General features: G+C 39.3%; 1 protein-coding gene across 4 annotated transcripts in view; it reads right to left on the bottom strand.

Annotated features, from left to right (window-relative positions):
* mim (missing-in-metastasis) overlaps positions 1–20,209 on the bottom strand; it is a 438,609-nt gene that overhangs the window by 71,974 nt on the left and 346,426 nt on the right. For all 4 annotated transcript variants that reach the window (XM_083139464.1, XM_083139467.1, XM_083139465.1 and 1 more), the window contains exons 6-7: positions 8,293–8,528; positions 1,890–1,997 (exon numbers count right to left, since the gene is read on the bottom strand). In XM_083139464.1, coding sequence (XP_082995590.1) covers positions 1,890–1,997; positions 8,293–8,528 — 344 coding nt within the window. The remainder of the gene's footprint in view (positions 1–1,889; positions 1,998–8,292; positions 8,529–20,209) is intronic.

Below are 20,209 nucleotides of genomic sequence, written 5' to 3'. Positions count from 1 at the left end.
TTGAAAAATGGACTTGTTTACAACCCCCCCGCCTTTCCTGTTAGCCCCCTGGAGATCAATTCTAGCTATGGGCCTGCACTACCCTCTGCAAAGAGTTTTGCTCTATACCCTACAACTTGTTCTGATCGAAACATATCCTCAGCAGATGCTCTGAACATGACACACAGCATGTATCACGAGGCAACAAAACATTACATGCCACAAATTTCCTCTGGTGGAGCAGACAACAGAATGTGACAAGACACACAATGCCCCTGTGGAATTGCACCGTAATACGTTACAATCATTTCAAAACATGTTTAAGTTTGCAAAATAAATAAACCATATAAAATAAAGCTATATGGCGTATGCTTTTAGAAGGAACATGAGTTCAGTCAATACGCAGCCAGTGCTGTCTCGTTGTTGCCAAACCAACTGCTAGCGGAAGGGAAACACAGATAATTCGTTGTGTCCAATATTCAACTTTTTATATATAATGCATGCACGTGATATTAGAGTACGATCTTAAAGTACAATGAAATATATAGTGAAGAATTCTACACAGGATAATATCATATCACTGCAGGATATAAGTGAAAGAAAGAAGTTTGAAGGTATTTATTATATAGGAACTGCAAGGCCATCATCATCACTCTCGTTTCTGTTTTCTGGCATGTTTCCCCAGGAGATTTTTATTTAGCAATTTTGGTCCTCGGTTTTATCCATATAATATATTTTATATGCATATAAATATATTTGTGTGTGTAGATTAAGATCTTCCTCCCCCATCATCATCAGCTCCATGTGTATTAGATATTTTACCCTGCTTTATAATATGCAACACGGTATGCACACATACACCACACGCTTTAGCCATATCTGATAGTTGCACATGGGTAAGTGAATTTCTTGAGGAGGCTGGGATGTGTCAGTGAGAACGTGAGGAAAATTGCACCATGCTGGATTCCCGACAATGTCACCATTGTGAAAATATCAGATATGGGGCTAGGTATTGTTGCTACAGGCTTCACGCAAGTATTGTTGACATTCTCATGCATTTTTGCCACGGGCCACCTGGATTTTGATTCACATGTTCTTTGGGCAGTGAACCAAATGGTGTTCATTTCAACCTCATACATAGACAACAGCACTCGCTGCACCCACCACTTTTGGTGCTCCACACATTGACATGGGCACCAACTGATAGCACATGCACAGTATTATCACCTCTTCCTGACAGTGTTACCACTTTTAAATTTACAATCCACATATATAAATATATCAGTGCCATTTCTGGACTTCTTTCTGATAATCCAGTGCTGTGATTTGTCAACCACCTACTCGGTACAATAACGCCTGTGGATTTTTGCTTGCTTGGTGGGTGAAAAGGCCTCTCACAGGACAAAAAAGGGCACTATTTCATTTCCAACTACATTTTGCTTGTCATTCTTGTGAACGTGTTGATGTAAATAAGTGTATGTATCTCATTTTGTTTTTCAGTTTGGAGTTCCTTTAAAAGATAGGTGCTTGGGTAGAATTTTAAATTTAATTATCTCATCTTTGGATTGCAAGATTACTTATTTCTGACATCTGTGGACATTATAGTCAAAATACTTAGTTATAGATTACTTACGTATGTATGAATATCTGTATGTCTCTGTGATCTTCCCCAAAAGGTTAAAAAAAAATTAAATCAAAGAGGAAAGCAGTATCCATGAGGGAAATTCATTCCATAAATTACATAACTCTTAAGTCAAGGTTCCTTAATAGTGGACCATAAAACAGAAAGTGTCAAGTATTTGTGTGCATAAGCATATATTATCATACATTACACATTTATTCTTGCTCTCTATAACTCATTTTCCATCTATCTCACATTTACATTAGGAAAGTTCCAAAGGGCAACATACCTGTTCACTTGCTGGAGGCAAAGTAAAAGGATCAGCTGTGTGCTTCTCCAATTGGTCTAGGACTTCTTGTAGATGAGTTAATTCTGATAACATTGCAACCTCTTCATCCTAAAATGAAAAGCATACACTTCAATACTTTGTGGTACTCTTCAAGGCACTATATAACTACTGTGGAAAAATACATTTATGGATATTTTTAAGCATAATATATTGTGTAAAAAAAAAAGAGAAATAATAAAAAAGAAATGTTGAAACAGAACTCAGCATTTTTCTGTTTTTTATACATTGTTCGTCATAAATTAGGACACAAATGGTTAATAGGCAGTACAGTAGATTGAAAATCAACACATGCTGGTACAAAAATGGTACTTGTAACCAGCGGCGGCTCAAGGGGGAGAACCGCCGTGCCATGGCACTACCCTCAGAAGAAATGCATACATAGCCCAAGTATTGTTAAATTAATACATTGATAGTTTACAGACAAGGAGATTCGAATCTTGCAATTGGTCAAGCTGACGTGACGACCGCCCCAACCACAGACTAGATATGAACAGCCCCAACCTCCTCACTGCATCGCCAGCTGTTTCGTACCCTCGGCGAGGCAGCGGTCCACTCCACACAAGAGCTGGCCTAACCAAGTTCAAACACGTGAGAAGTCTCAGCGAGTAAAATTTCCACCATGAGCCGGGAAGAAGGTGGCGGGGGGTGGTGTTAGCCAATGGGGTTAGCCCATAAGACACCACCCGTGCCCGTTTTCACTTTGGCACAGCGAGGGAACTTTCGCAGTGTTGACACAGTTGCCATCTTCAGAGATAAGTCGCTAAATACGACGGATTTGTAAGACCCGTTGGGGAAGTAATTCTTGAAAAAGGTACTATCTACTTTTCTGCCAACTTTTGGAGAAACGAACCTAGTATTTTTCCAAAGTTAAATGAACATTTTGATAATAGATAGATGCGCCTAGAGAGCCATCCAGACTTTTTAAAAATATAAAAGTAAAAAATCCTATGGTGATGTGAGTTTTCTTTGGCATTTCACTACTTCTTTTTACATCAAATGTCTAGAATATTTTCAACATTCAGTTGGAATATGTGTGCATGGGGGAGGAGAAGGTGAGAAGATTTGTTTTCCCTTCCTCTTGTAATTGTGTTTTTAGTGAAGTGTCCTGTAGTGTATAAAGATTGGTTAGTGAGTGAAGATGAATCGTATTAGTGTGTTATTACTTAAACCCACACTGTTTTCCACGTTACCAAACGACGATAAACATCTAGACCAGTGGAGCAACCTCAAGGGGGGAGCGGGGGCATTGCGGAGGTTGTTTTTTTTTTTTTTTTTTCACCACATTGGCACTACCCACCATCATACTTGCCGCCGGTCGCCACTGCTTGTAACTGAATAACTACTTTATGGATGCCATATATTGGTGAAAAACAGTAAATCAGGGGACAATTGGGACACTTTTGCAGAGAAAATAATGTTTCAATGATCTGATGATGCACAAAAAGTGTGCTGGCATGCAGAGGTGCCCATCCCCCCCCCCCCCCACCCAAGGCTAATGGCATATCCCCCAAGGCATGTCATGTGTACCCCCAAATCATATCATACATCCTCTCAAATCATGTCATTCGTCCCTTCAAACCATGTCAAAGTAAAAAATTACGACAGTGTGTCTAATGAAAGTAACTTTTTCCTTAGCTTCAGCGAACACCATACTTGATCTGCCCCTCCTCTCTAAACAGGATGCCCATCACCCCCAAGACAATGGATGCATCACCCTTCCAAAATCGTTCATCATAATCTCCCCTCTCAAGAAAAAAAACAACAGGTGATTCCTTTGGGATGTCATAAAAGTTATACACACAAGGTTAATGTACATATCTCTGAACAGTTTGCCATACTCTAAGCAGTAAGGTCGTAAGTTTCGAGTGAGTAGAGGTTTGCAGACTTCAACCATGTGGTGGCACTAGCGTGCGTGGATGAGAGACAAGATGGTGGTCACGGCACAACAGCATGCTCAGGCCTTCGAATGGTATGCAAAATTGGGATATTGGACACCATTATCTTTCAACAGGACGATGCTCCGCCACATTGAGCTCTCATAGTGCAGGATCATCTTAATGGATATTCAACAATCACTGCTGTGGCCGTGGCCTGCGAATAGCCCACCTACAGATTTTTTTTGTGTGTGGGGGTACGTCAAGTCATTGGTGTATCCACAAAAACCACAAACTGCGTTTGCAGATTAGAGCAGCTCTTTTCAACAGATCACTCCCGAAATGCTGCACGCCACGTGCTGCAACATGTCTGTGCGGTATGAACTGTGCCGTGTCCGTAATTGTGGGCCTGTTGAGTGTTGGGATCCAAAAACTGTGACTCTCCTACACATGTATGTAGCATTAAGAGGCAATAATTTGAATGGTTTCTGGTATATAACACTCTACTGTTATGACATCCAAATAGATCACCCGGTAGTTTGGATGAATACGTAATAATTGATTTTTATTTTAATACAGTACCATGTTGAACTGTCCATATTTTTTTTAATTGTTCAATTTTCGAAATAATGGAAAGCTAGCACATTGATTGGTTTAATGTAATAAATTAAATTATATAAATATGCATTTATAGAGTGCTTGTGAGTGGCAAATAATATTCATAAAACCCACAATTTGAGTATTTAACGTAAATTGTGACAACTTAAAGAGAGAAAATTCAACCTGAGCAAACCAAATAACATTCTGCTGCCATGTGAACAATTCAATCATTGTATTGTTTCACCAGACATTACAGAACCCTAGATAGAAATGTCTAAGCTCAGGGTGAGAATATAATATTGTTCCTCCTTCGAAGAACTCGCCCCCCACCCCCCCCCCCCTGCTTGCGGTAAATATAATTATTTTATTTATTTATTTTGTCTTCTTTTACATGGCGAAGTTAAGGCTGTGGAGCCTTTCTTCCACTTGATCATGTTTACAAAAAAATTTGAATGTGTAATATTGAAAAAAGAAAAAATATATATAAAATTACAGAGGAATAAAAAAATTCAAAGAAAAATACATATGAGAATGTAATCTAACCAATAGATATGGGCACACACACTCACACATACATATTTTTGCCCTTACACATGTACAAGCAAATATATTACATTGCACTTACTTAAACACAGTCCAAAACAGTATACCTTGACAATAATTCATATTAACTATTACGTTAAATCATTTTTGTGCCTTACATCTTCCTATCATTCTCTGCACGTGCCACTTTGTTAGGGAAGTCAAGCATTTAATTTTCATTATATAATATGTGTACCTTTAAGAATTTTTTGAACGTCACAACTGAGGAAGAGATATGAATTTCAGGTGGCAACTTGTTCCAAGAGCCTGCTGAGGTAAAAGAAAAAGAATTTGCATAAAAGTTGGATTTGTGGAGTGGAATGAAGAGCAGAGACCTTTCGCGTGATCTGGTGTTGCGGCTGTGAAAGTCGACCTTCGCGAAGCACGGTGTGAAATGCTCTTAACATTTTAGATTAAAAGCGAAACGAATGCAGGCATTTTGGATTCGCTGCAGTCGTTTAGCTTGCTCGTGATTGATATCCAAGAAAGCAATGTTGCAATAGTCAATAATGGGAAAGATAAGAGACTGGGCCAGTTTAATTTTTATGCATGCAGGGAGGAAGTCTTTGAGCCGATAGAGTGAATGCAATGCACCGAAAGCTTTTCTAGATACAGAGTTAACGTGCTCTGCCCAGGTGAGATGGTGGTTGAGTATCACACTCAGATTCTTAACAGTAGTGGAGAAGGGCAGATGCGTATCATTTACATTGAGTTTAGGGAGGCTAGATTTATCTATTTTGCTCAAAATTTTAGGGGAACCTACAAGAATACACTGGGTTTTAGTCGGGTTTAGATGTAAGCCATGGTATGCAGACCAAATACTTATTTGTTTAAGGTCATTGTTAACAATTTCTATTGCATGCAGTGTTTGTTGTGGGTGGAAGGAGAAATATAATTGAAAATCGTCGGCATAGATATGGTATTTACAAAAATTAACCACCCTCGTATATAGTATACAGCTATAGTATTAAACTTCAGATTCAGCTCAGTAATTTTTACATCCATTCTTTCAAGAATATTAATGTAATGGGGTGTAAATACTTTCTTAGGGTCCCGCGATATTTACTCTTTTCCAGCTTCTCTTTTCGCACGTTTGGTGCCGAAAATGTGTGGATACCATAGGGTTAAATATAGTCGCCAAAATATAATATTAGAACTCTCCCATCCCCCTACAGAAATCCCTTGACAATCTAAGATTTAACATTTTATCAAGAGCATCATATCCACCCCCCCCCCCCCCATAAATTTAATATTCAATACTCACACCAAAATTACCATGCCAATTTTAGACTTACTGTTGATATTGAAGAGTGGATATTTCCTCCTCCAAAACAAATAATTCTCAGTCCCCACACCAGAATATCCGCATCAGTATGCTCAATTCCCCTTAACTAAAATATCCGCCATAATCTAAGACTGAACACTTATATTCAAGAGTTGGATATTGCTCCCACCCCCAGGGGCCTCCCGATGGTGCAGTGGTAGCGTCGTTGCCTTGTAATCAAGGGGTCCCGGGCTTGATACCCGGTGGAGGCACATAGTGGTTTGGATCCCAATTTAAACTGTACGTCCAGTCCCGATTAGCTTTAATGTGCATAAAGTGAACTTAAAAACACCAACTCAATCAATCAATCCACTCCAGAATAACCATGTGTGCTGACATTTAGAAAGGTTTCCATTGAAACAAAGCATAAATATTAGATAAGGAATGAAATTTTGTATTGGTTATAGTGAATGGCATCGAACTGAACTCATTGCGGTTAAAATCATTCCTCTATCTTAAATAGCAACCGAGATAAGTGCGTTTGAAGATTTCCATTATACCCCCCCCCCCAAGTTGGGTGGATGCAATGTTGGTCCACAAACCCACCTGCGGGCACCCCTGTCCTTTAATACTTTCTTTTCTTCATCTAATGGATTAAATATGGAGCATTTAAGGTGTACATTTTTCATATATTTAAATATATATATATATATATATATATATATATATATATATATATAAATATATATATATATTTTACATGTTGAATTGTATATTATTGGAAGGTATAAAAATCCCCCCCAAAAATCTTGATGGAGCAGTCTGCGCTATAATCCCCCTTATGGGCAGTCTTGGCAGGCACTAATGGGGAATATTATCACTGCTTACGGCGGCAATACATGCCTCACAACGACTGCATAAATTTAGAGCCAAAATGCTCATAAATTGGGACTTTGTGAAAATCTTTGGGGGGGGGGAGTTGAAGGAAAGGGGGATGTTGGAAGTGTAGTAATAAATCACTGCCTATAAGTAAAGAAAAGTATTCATTGCATGTACTCCATCTTTTACCTTGAAAAGTTTAAGATGGAAGCAAAAAAATCGTTCAGCATCAATGGTTCCACTTATTTGTTATGAAGATTATTCTTACCTAGCATATCTTCATATATTAACTTCGCTTTTAATTTACAAAACAAATAATGAGCCGTAGCATTTTAAACAACATGTTGAAATATTTCCTACAACTGCAGAAACTTCCACTGATCCAACTCTCCCCCCGCCCCGAATGAAAAGCTCCAGGGTGCAGCACGATGTTTCTCTAAACTAAGAAGATTTTTTTCAACTTGCATGCATATTTCTATTGTTAGAACAGAGATAGAATAGAAGCTTTGGATGAACAATGAAACCCACTGTTACTAAACCCTTTATTGTTTCCGAGTTGAGTTCCTTTGTCTACCAATTTCAGCAGCAGATGTTACAGCAGACAGGAACAAAGGAATTTTATACCCTTACATATCACTGCGTGTTCTTGTTTTTCCTCTATTTTATTTAATTTTTACTCCATTACATCTCCAACTGTTAATCAGATTGGTATGGATACCATATCATACTTTACATTAGATATGTAGACGATGCGCTAATAATAGCTAAAATTGAAAATATCAATATTGAGGTATGTAGAAATGTTTAATCAATCACGCCCTTGCATTAAGTATGTGTGTGAAGAAAAATTAGATTTTTTTCTTGGATCTGGAGATCGAGATAATTGGGTCAATGATACAACCATCAATTCACAGAAAAAAGTTAGACGGAGAAAAACACATTCATATGAATTCAGAACCTTCTCATGTACTTTGATTTTCTTGTAGATGACACAACAATTGTGCTCAAACAATGAAGAAATTATAAAAGAAGAAAAGCTCTTCAATATAGCAAAGAAAAATGGTTTCAATATCAATCGAATGAACCAAATTAAGAAATGGGTTTGAAGAAAGCACATCGTCCTTATCTTCTATAATGTACTTACCACTACTGGCTTGAGATATGCAACAAAAAGGCAAAATCTGGATCTTTCTTCAATCAGCGCAGCCCGAACAGCATGTTTCTCCGTCTCCTCCAATAGGTGCTTTCTTTCTGTGACATCCTGAAGGGAAGTCTCGACGCGTCTCTGTAGTTCCCCACTCTTTCCTTTCCTAGCCTTCTTCTGCAAGCGTAGTGTGTCAGTGGACTTCTTCTTCAGGTCGGCTTTAGCTCGTTTGTACTCTGAAGGATGAAGACAAATATTTTAATTAATCAATCAATGTGAATGGGTTTATTATCAATATACTTGTTCTGATAAATTTGTACAACCACTGTAAAATTATTGACAAAAAAAATACAATTTTATTGTAAGCTTTAGGGTACTAATACTTATGCGACTGTCATTTCCGTGTATATCTCCGTCAGTCTGTCTGCATCAACTATTGATATATCAGAATTTACAAGAGCAATACAAACAAAATTTAGTACACTGATGAACTTATAATAACTCACAAAACAACTTCGCAGTGAGAGACGACAATCAATGAAAAATGACCCGTCATGTCGTCCACTGAGAATGTAAATGTTCCATGCCATTTTTCATTTTATAAGGAGAGCCCTTTAAAGTTTGACATGATATATTTATTGAGCCATTGTCATCATTGCGCTGAAAGTTAGTATCATTGCAAAGGGTGACATGTTGAAGCCTCTCTAAAAAGAAGTAGTTGTTTCGTGAGGTAGTTATTTTGTAATTAATAATTGAAATTTCAGATAGAACAATTGATTGCACCACTAGTTTTGATTTGAGAGTGCCAACGTTCATCTACCAGATAGAACACTGCATTCTGGAAATGAGATGAAGATGCAATTTCGTTATAAATTTGTCATTCGGTAGCAAAGTACAATAAATAAGTCATATTTTGGGAAATTAATCAACTACTTTGATTACACTATTATTAAAAATGTTTGTCTGTTAACAACAAAAGTAAGAACCGAAGACCACTACTATTGCTAAGCAGCTCCCACAAGTGACTAAGGTTAGAATGCAAGTGGTTTATCTCATACTCGGATGGTGCTTGTGGTTGGTTGAGGAAATTGTTGTAAGGTAGTATCATTGGCTGTTGGAGTTTGCACTCTCAAGGCTGCTTCCAAATTCTGCACATGGACCAAAAAGACTATCAATGTATCAATATTGGTTGTATGTAGGCATCAGTCATCAGACTATAGCAGAGATGAAACAATTGCATCCCAAATTGACCACAGCCAAAATATCTTGATTTGTTTACAATTTAGAGATAGAACATTTGCATTCTGAATGGACGATGTATCCGAAACCTGTACAGTGAAATTTTAGAGTTCTGTACGAACTAAGTCCTAGTAAATAGTATGTTAATGCGACAAAATTATTTGGATCGGCACGAGCGTGACTGTGGAGGTTAAACAATTCAAAGTCAACACATTCTTAATGTTTCGATACATTCGAAACCAATCTAACTATGTATAAATACAGGTTGCTTGAAAGAACTATAAATTGTCTGCATAATATATCATATTCTCTGGCCGTGTCCGAAAGGTGCAAGACCGTAAATGAAGGTTGCGGTTCAGTCTTGAAGCCTTGGACTGGAAGCGAAAGTTTTTCGAATTACACTTCGACTGCAGCGCCTAATACCATCAGTAATTATCGTCATCAATTCTAAATTTACCCAGTACTGTGAGGTATTGCGATGACATACAGTATTCCAGGACAATCATTCGGCTACCAATGAGGCTCGTATCAATGTACAGACTGAACGGTGCTACGTTGAAAATTCGAGCACTTTAGATTGAAACTCACCTATCTTCAACAACTTTCCCTTCTTTCCAGTTTTCGTTATGTGCAACAATAAAGGAGTTGCCTATGGAACCGGACATTTGAATCAACCTGTATTTCTAATAACTGGGATTGTAAACATTAGCATCACGTACGTTAATTCAAACAATGTTGTATTTCATTAGACTTTTACATCATTTGAATTATAGGAATTTGTCTATCAGAATATGTTATTATGCATTACCTAACCTACCCTAACATAACATAAATCTAACACAACTCCGGATCCCATTGGCGTTCCATTTTTAAATTTTATACAGTTACTGAGTAATAGTGTATCTATGACATAACTTTTTGAAGAAAAAAAAATAATAATTAAGACCCTTTTTTGAGAAAATGACTACAAAAGTTTTCTTCACACCACTTTCAATTGTTTTTTTGAAACGAACGGCCAATGTTAACCATGATACTATTTAAAAGACAGTTTGATTTCCAAATTTTGAAATACAAAACAAAAGTATCTATTTTAATTATAGTGTTGGGAATTAGAAACAGACAGTTTTATTTTCGGAATTATCATTTGAATTGAAAAAATCCAAAACAACACAATAATTAATCTTACCCATGTTATTAATCACTTAAACTAGCTAATTAAAAGAGTTAACTAATTATCCAAAGAGATACAGATGGGGGACAAAATAATACGAACACCTGTGAAAAAGTATGCCACATTTCACACCGGCAGTACAGCAGCACCACCTGGCACTGAAGTCTGCCACCTAGTGGCTGTGAAGGGGAAGGTATTAGTTTGCCAACAGCAGTCATTGGTGGTGCATTCATCTATCATAGGCTCTGAAGAGACACTGCAATGTCAAACCTGACAGAGTTCCAAAGAGGCATGATTGTTGTAGCACGTTCAGCTGGAGCCACGGTGACTGAAACCTCAAAGCTTGTTGGGTGTGCAAGGAGCACAGTATCAGCCGTTATGACAGCGTACACAACACAAGGTAAGATGGCGTCTTCAAAGCACAACAGTGGACGAAAGACAAAGCTTGCTGCTCGGGATAGGAGGGTGTTGAAGCGCATAGTGGCCCGAAAGCACAAGCAATCGTTATCCGAGATAACATCTGAAATGAACAGGCATCTCCAGGAGCCCATTTCAACCAAAACTGCCAAAAGGGAACTCCATGCTGCAAACATTCTGGCCGAGTGGCAATTCGTAAGCCATTGGTGATATCACGTAATGCTGTCAAGCGACGCCAATGGTGCAGAGCTCACAGAAGTTGGTCCCCACAGCAGTGGCAACAAGTCATCTGGTTTGATGAATCAACATTCACGTTATTTCAGACCACGGGGCGCGTTTATGTGTGGAGAACGCCTCGAGATGCATTTCATCCTGACTGCCTCTTGCCGACTGTGAAGCATGGAGGTGGGTCCATTATGGTATGGGGTGCGATATCTTGGCATGGTGTGGGACCACTTGTTTTTCTGCATGGGAAGATCAATGCCAGTCACTATCGCAGCATTCTGGGGGATCATCTCCATCCTTTTGTCCAGACTTTATTTCCTGGGGACCGACCACTTTTTCAAGACGACAACGCTCCTATCCACACTGCTGGGTCTGTCCAAACATGGTTTGAAGAATATTACGATGAAGTAGGACATCTTGAATGGCCCCCACAGTCTCCTGACCTGAACATTATAGAACATTTGTGGGGATATTTGGAGTCCAAACTTCGTGCTCGAAGTCCGCCTCCAGCCACACTTTCGGAATTGGAGACTGATCTGGAGGAAGAATGGCTCCATATTCCCTTAAACATTGTGCATGACCTCTATGCGTCCATCCCACGTCGCATACAAAGTGTACTTCAGTCACAGGGTGGTCCAACCCCCTATTAATAAAGATTTTCTCTACATTCACAGGTGTTCGTATTATTTTGTCCCCCATCTGTATATTACGTGCGTGTGCGTGGAACAAACAGACAGCGGGGTTCAGTCGCCCTCAAAATTAGAGGAGTTCCGACATTTCCGACACCGTCATTTGCGACACTAAGGCAAAAACTGTTTTTTTCCCGTCATAAGCGACACTGCTTGGATTTTCCCCTACGATTTCTAATTTGTTTACCAGAATTAGCGACATTTGCGTACGTGCAGCAGCAATAGCGTCTCTGAAGAAAGTATTTCCCGAGGCTCAGATCAGTGGTTGTAATTATCACTTTAACCAATGTTTGTGGCGAAACGTGCAGGAGTTGGGACTGACAAACGATTACAAAACAGATCCAGACGTGCGGCTGTGTATAAGAATGTGTTCAGCTCTGGCTTACCTCCCTGTGGCTGACGCCGATGATGGATGGCTGTGTGTGATGGAAGATGCGCCAAACCACGACATATTGAGGAAATTTTTTATTATTTCGTTGAACAGTGGATGAACAACTCTGTTTTCGACATTTCCATGTGGAACTGCTCCTAACAGCGGCACAGGACTAACAATGTAGTCGAGGGATAAAACCCTACAGTTAATGTATTGACAGAAAAGTCAAGTACTAAAGTGTACCAATCAGTGCAGACTTTAACATTAGAAGCTGTGTACAACGACTACTTATGTGAGAGGGAGGGCCTTGAATCTTAAAGGGAAACGTAGGCGACGTCAGTACATTACATTAGATGAGAGAATACAAAGAGCCTTTGCCGACTATGAAATGCATAGAGATCAGTGGCGTATACTGGTTTAGAACCTGGGCTATCACACAATATCATAGTGTTCGAATGGACAAAAATTTGCTGGTGGGGGTGTTTTTGTGTTTTTAACTCATTTGGGGTGGCGGGTTGAAGTGATGTGACTCTGTGATTAAAAATATATACCTCATAAATAAAACATGGAAATGTACACTGTCAGCTAGGAAAGGATTTCAAGAATTTCATTCTTATTTGCATAAATAAGAGGCCCATATTGTGAAATATTATGTAGGCCTATATACGAGAATAAAAATAAAATTTCAACCTACCTATTTTCACGATTTTATGTTCGGGTACTCCTTGTTGGCACAGTGGTAACGTCGTTGCCTTAAAACTAAGGGGTCCCGGGTTCGATACATGGTGATTTAGATACAACTTTAACTGTAGATCCGATCCCCATTAGCATATCTGTTCATAAAGTGGACATACAAGAAAAATCCACAACGATTTGGACCTTATCGTCATTCATAAGCCGAATAGGCAGATTGTTAATTATGTCCCTCATTTCAGTTCACTACACAACACAGCACATATCATTCACAAAAGTACAATCCACTCACTACTGTATTCACACGCTGCCTCTAAATAAATTCCACGTACCAAGGCCACTCGACGCGATCTAGACTAGAACTGGTCCTTCATTTCGGTAATTTTTAGATGCACTCATAAACCATTCCCACTCAGCCAACAATTTTCTACTCCCCACTGTATCTCTAGTTGTTTGAAGGTCAACGACCTCTTTTTCAACTCCTCTGCAAGCGTTCAATGATGTTCTTGTCCCTGCATGTGACAGACTTTACCCTAGCTGCGATAATTTGGCTTCAAAATTCCCCATTGATCGGGGTCCTGTCAAGCTTGTCCATGGTGACCCCCGTGAAGTTGCCCGCCGGCGCTGGGCCAGACGTCTCGCGAATTCAAAGAAAGCGGGCAATGTTTCCAACTCCTCTAAGAAATCAGGTTCATCTTCTAATTGAAATGAACAATTTCATGCACATTTTCTGATAGATATTTTTTGCGTATTTTATTCACTGAGTCTGGGCTTCGCAGATAGCCTAGATAGCCCCGAATATACGCCTCTGATAGAGATCTGAAGCGCTTTTTGAGGAGAATGGCGTACGTTCAGAAATTAGAATGAAAATAGTAAGATATTGGTTCAATTACAAGAGAAACGACGCATTCTACATTTCTACATTGACAAGGGATTGCAGTCTGCTCCTATACTGACAAGTGATCTAAAAAATCCGTCATTGACAAGGGATAAATACATCCAGCTTTTAAAGACCCAGCTTCCATGATGCCAGTGTGAAGGAAAACTAATAAAGGTTTTAAAAAACACACAAGCTTCCATGATGCTGGCAGTCCTAAGCCTGGATAAAGTGTGACGGGAAGCTATTTACACTTTGTGTCGCAGATGACGGTGTCGCAACTGTCATGGAATATATTTTCCATACACTGTCGCATATGACGGCAGAAATGCTAGTGTCGCATACGACGGTGTCGCAAGAGTCGTGGATTCAAAATTAGATTCTCTGTAACACTTCTCCTCACTTGTTTTTACGGAATATATAGATCAGCAACTTGCTAGAGCTATACCACAGTATACTTCCCCACCAAATATGAAGATGCAATATAGAATTATGCTCAATAATTATCTAGAATGAGGTCAGATTTGTTCAACAATTTCGAAATTTGAAATAAGGGACAAGACTTCTAGGGGGACACCTTAATGAAAAACGTGACGTTTCCGTATATTACAGGATGTCCGGGACCCCTGCTCCTTGCAAGGCTGAAACTGATTGCAACAGCCACTTAGACATTAAGGAAAGGAACTCATCTGCAGTGATTAACCGACAGGAAATGAGTTTGAAGCATGGGCTATAAAAGAGAATAACACTTCCACCTGGTCAGGGGAAAAAAGGGGCGTGTCCAACACGGCTCAGAGAGCAATTGTGTGATGCTGCAAAGCAAATGATTCCAAGAATCGAACTGAGAGCACTAAACAGTTTACATTCAAAACATTATCATCACTCTTTTCCAATTATCTCTGGAGGAGGCGAACAAAAACAAATCTCTGCTCAAGAAGTGACGCGAGACGGCTCCACCAACGAACACGTGATAGGAACGGGTTTGCGTGGAGGGGGTGAAAAGGACTGCCGTAACCAGCCTTACCAGTAGTGTGTGCTGCTTTCCTCTGCCCACTCGATTTCTCCCCTTCTCTTCCGCTATGCGCGGTCTTGTTCCAGAGATATGTTGGGCAGGGAACAAGTTCAGGGTGGAATTTGTAAGTGCGCACCCCTGTGTATACTGTATCTTTCTATTTTTTTTACATATCCTAATGGTTCAAAAGTTGTTATTAAAATTTTATCCCCTTGAAAGTTTTCAAATAAAACACCGCTAGTACTAACGATAAGTGCGAAATATTTGTTGTAAACATTACCAGTAATTTCGGTAGCTCAGTCGTTATTGCGTCTGACTACCATGCGAGAGACCCAGGTTCGATCCCCGGTTGGGGAGAACTGGGATTTTTTCCGCCTGATCAAGAGGCTTTGGCGTCCTCCCAGCGTCGTATAAACAGGTTACCTGGGGGAAAAACTGGGGGGCAAAGGCGGCCATGGGCGTGGTGCTGATCACATCACCCGCACCTTCAGTTGTGATCAAGAAAGTCTGGGGCCTAACTCCACAGCCCCTATACACCTTCATGGCGTGGTGCAAATCACAGGGAAACTACTTTTTTTTTTTACAGTAAATACAGTTCTCAATTTGGTATTTTAAAAAAAAAAAATGTTACGAGGTCTCCCCGATGGCGCAATGTTAACGTCGCTGCCTTGTAATCAAGGGGACACGAGTTCGATACCAGGTGGAAGCACACAGTGGTTCGTATTTCACTTGAAACTGTAGGTGCAGTACCAATTAGCCTCTCTCTCCATAAAAGTGGACTTAAAACAAATACTCAAAAACCTGCTACGTTTTCTGTATCTACATGTCACAACTTCATCGCATCGTCATACTTTGAGTTTGTGCCTACATAGGAATTTAGATCAAGGCTATCATGGAGCAGCTATGAATCAGATGGGAGAAGTAGCCAATTTGCGATTAAAACTACCACCTGAGCACTAGTGTCGCTTCCAATATGGCCGCTCTTTGTAGGATAAATCTCTGTTTACATTCAGCAGCAGTACAAAATAGCAGCGTGTTGTCATGGCTGGTATGTTAGTAGAACCGTTTAAATTGCGCGATATTTTTAAATATTGTGAATGCGATGTGAATTCCAGGAACTCGAACGAAGGTGAAGCTGTGCTGGGAACGAAGCCTTTAATTATGATAGGCAAAAATAACACGGAAAACGCATACGAAACCAATGTAAACGCACTGGTTCATGAAAGCAGTGCTGTATCATCTGCACCTCATGTTGTAACTGGGGTTCTTGGAAATTATTTGAAAATAAAGCAATTGAAATTGACCTGCACTTGAAAAGCTGGGGCAGGAGAAAATTGCGAACATATCGTTGCAGTTCTTTCTCGAAAGAGGAAGGCTGGTTTAATAATAATAATAATAATAATCATGATTTCATGACCGGGCTATCCTCACTGAAAAAGGACATCGTACTGAATAGAACAGAAACATTAGCATCTCCAATTTCTTTTTCTTGTTACATTTTACATTAATTCATTCTCAAACTATTTTCATCTTCTCTTGCACCTGTTCCAAATTTCACACATACATAATACTTACATGGATTCTGGGTAAGACGCTTCATGACTTTTTATAAAGTACAATTGAAAACTTTAATTTCATGGTAATATTTATCTCTCAAGAAATAAAATGAGCAGACTCGTGCATTCTTCGTAATTTCCTAGCCGAATTAGTTTTATCCCCCATGCCAATCTTCTGTCAATCAATTACGTTTTCCCTGATTTATCTACAAATTTTATTGTGTTGATTCCACGGGGGTGGAAACACATGAAATCTTTTCATTTGTTCTGACCCATAAAACGATTTACAGCACTAGAAAACCTGAACAGTAGACCTTACTCTTTCGCATATTCCTCATGCTTTAAACTACTTCAACACAACGTATCCTACGTAGAGCAGTTCTTGAAAACACCACCAGATGGCATATCGGTTAATTTTAATCGCGAATTGCCATATGTAGTCAGTTCGCTATATGATTCCAACATTATCTGTACACAATGCAAAGGGAACCAATACAAAAATTGTATGCACAGTATTAAGGAGGGTTGCATGAAGGGGGGGAAAAGCTATAAGTATTTCTGGTAACAGGCCTCGCACATTATTTGCCCCCGCCCCTCTAAAACCGGCCCCGGTCTTATTCAGAATTCAACACCGATCTGTCCCTGAAGGAAGATAGATTTGTCAACTGAAAGATCTTTTTTCTCGTATATTTTTCACCTTGCAAGATTCATAAATAGAAAACTGCACGAGAAGAATTCCGACACTAGACTCCGTGATTTCCAATTAGCCGGAGCTGAGAAGGAAAAAGGACGGAGGAGAGAGCTTGGCTCAACCAACCGGAAAAGAGAAGCGTTTCCGGGCACTTCGTGAGGTGCAGTGGAGTCCTAATGTGACAAACTTTGGGCCATTATTATGCTAATGCCGCCTTCCATGCTTTGCATAATGACGCTCCATGAGGCGGAGGCTTGCTGCTGGACGAAGACGCGCCTTGCAGGGAAGCGGATATTTCAGGTGTCTCATTTTATTGCCACCGACTATACATCTAAATATCTGTTAGTTACATGTCGCGGGTTCATCAAAATTGCACCGAAGGAGAGAGCCTTAGCCAGGGAGCGAGGAAGCACCCATTCCGGGTGGCAAACGAGCAGATTGACTAATTTATTGATTTTGTGTATTTTACTTCGTTTTTCTGCCACTTTTGGCTAGTCGCGAAGATGATGATGAGCGATCATGGGATTGGAGTTAAAGCAATCAATTGAAGAAGAATTTACATTACATCGGAAAGAACCAAACAAGCTAAGAAATATGAAGGCAGAAGCAGAAAGATACGAAGACAGAGAGGAGGAAGTAGAGAGAAGGAGTTTTTCAGTGCATATTCATAGTTCACAAAGTACCAGTACAGGCGCCACAGAAAACAGTCGCTGCAGAACAGTATCGAAGGTTCCAGTATACCACAAAAGACGATCGCTTGATAGGACCCTCCTGCGCCAAAATATACTGGCTCTTTCAATCTTCTCTAAATTGTTTCGACTTTCTCTCTAAACTTTTAAAAACTATTTTGTGCGGAGGAGGAGGGTTGATAAATGTCATTAAAAGGTCAAGAGCAAAGGAAATTAAAAGACGGGATCCCTCCCCTAATTTATTGTTTGGTGAACCGCCAGAAAGGGGACGAAGATGGAAGTAATTGTTTGGAACCAATAAATCTGAATTTTCCCCCCGGCGGGTGCGCTCGCTGGGGCCTCTAAGGCAACGAGTCGCTTCTTCGGTCTCACATGTTGCCTTCGGATGGAACCCTAAAAAAATTGGTCACAGAGTATAACATTGGTTTCCATATTATTAAGAATATAGTAGACACTGTGTGAATTAAGCTTTATGCTTGGGGGGGGGGCACTCAGTGGCGTATTTGTGACTTCATTTTGGGACGTACTTTTTTTTAGTATGTAAAGTTTGAGGTGTTTTTTTCTTCTTTTAAGTCCATTTTATGCACAGATAGGCTAATCAGGGCCGTTTGTATATGTGTTACCACAATCAGTAAACTAACCTATTACCTTACGGCTCTAAGTATCTTAGAACATTTAACGTCATTAAATCTTATGACAACATTTACACGTAATTTAAAACAGTACATTTACATTATAAAAAGACCCAAATTCGTACATAAAAAGAGCTATCTTACTAATAGCACCGAAAACTTAACCAAATTTATCTTGCCACGTTCAAACTTAACGTTCATCTAACCTAACTGTACAAGTTTCTTGTGAACACCTTCATACACGTAAAATATCATCACTATGGTATGTGGTCAGTTGCATAATGGTGTCTGTCCTCCTTTAATCCACAAGGCTGCATAAGTATAAATATTTCGGCATGGAAATCTTTGATGAGTGGACGATAAATGGACACGAATGATTTTTCTTGCGTTTGTTACTTAGTAAAGAAATGGTATACTTATTATGCTTTCAGCTCCATCTTTTTGAGAGGGATAAAAACATCCCGGGAATAACATCCCCCCGTTAATTCGCACCCTGATAGTAGTCTACGATGAATTCATATTCAGAAGAATCTCTATCGAGATGACCAGTCCACTTTTTCTCAGTCTCTGTCCCGATTTTCTTTGAACATAAAACAAAATGTCCGTTTTTCGTGAAAGTGACTTGTCTACTATTATATGGCATTGTTGGGTAGAAATTATTTCATATTTCAATGTGAACACAATGTGCCATGCCATATTCGAATTTTCTTAAAATGTTGAGTTTCTTCTCTGTTTACCTGGAATTAATGTTCCCACTGAACGAGACATGAATTGTTTGTGGACAATTGAAAAGAACACTCTTTCAGTACAAACTTTGAAAGCAATGTTGACTACTAAGGTGAACTTTAATCACACGTGTGTAAAATTTTAAAATATGTTCTTTGAAAAGAGGATGTACTCAAGAAGATTCATTCATCAGCAAAATATCAATGAATGACTTCTAATTCTAAAGGTGTGCTTGGTTGTAGTGCAACGTATTATGTAAATTATGTACAGTCACATACACTTCTAGGTTGTAATGATCCCGTTGCTACAACCCAGTAGTGTCCGTACCTGTACACAGTATTTACTTATTTAATTACGTTCCAAACATAAATGTGACGAACAGTTTTTATATTAAAATATGCACATTTTGCAGCACCGCTTTGTCCCTTTTTCCTTCAGAAAAATATGAAAAATGTCCCGTTTTGTTGTTTCTAAAATCTGGTCACCTTAATCTCTATTAAAATGTAAAAATTATTATTTGCAAAATTCACTTTGCACACTGGCTGAGGATAGCATTTGTTAAGTGCTACGTGTGTGTGGTCAACATGGGACGGAAGCCTGGACTCTCGAAGAATCAATTCATTTCCTGGTGACGTAACGCAACAGATGTTATCAGATGATGTGCTAGTTTAATCGAAGTTTATACCCAACGTTTCGAGAACTAGCATGGATGGCTCTCATCTTCCGGAATTCATTCCCTGATAATGAAAGCTACGTCAAATCACGAAACCGACATAATTTCCGACCTGGCTTAGCAGATCATCTGAAAACATCTGTTTGAAAAACTACATTTGTTCGAGACGTGGATTTATATTGAAGTTGTTTATTGAATTGGTGTAAAACACCACTTTAAGTGTAAAAGTCCACTTTATGCACAGTAAGGCTAAT

The sequence above is a fragment of the Lepisma saccharinum genome, chromosome 17 (assembly GCF_977018435.1).
Source record: "Lepisma saccharinum chromosome 17, izLepSacc3.1, whole genome shotgun sequence".
Lineage (NCBI taxonomy): Eukaryota > Metazoa > Arthropoda > Insecta > Zygentoma > Lepismatidae > Lepisma > Lepisma saccharinum.
The sequence above is the reverse complement of the archived record's forward strand: the minus strand, read 5'-3'. Positions and strand labels throughout refer to the sequence as shown.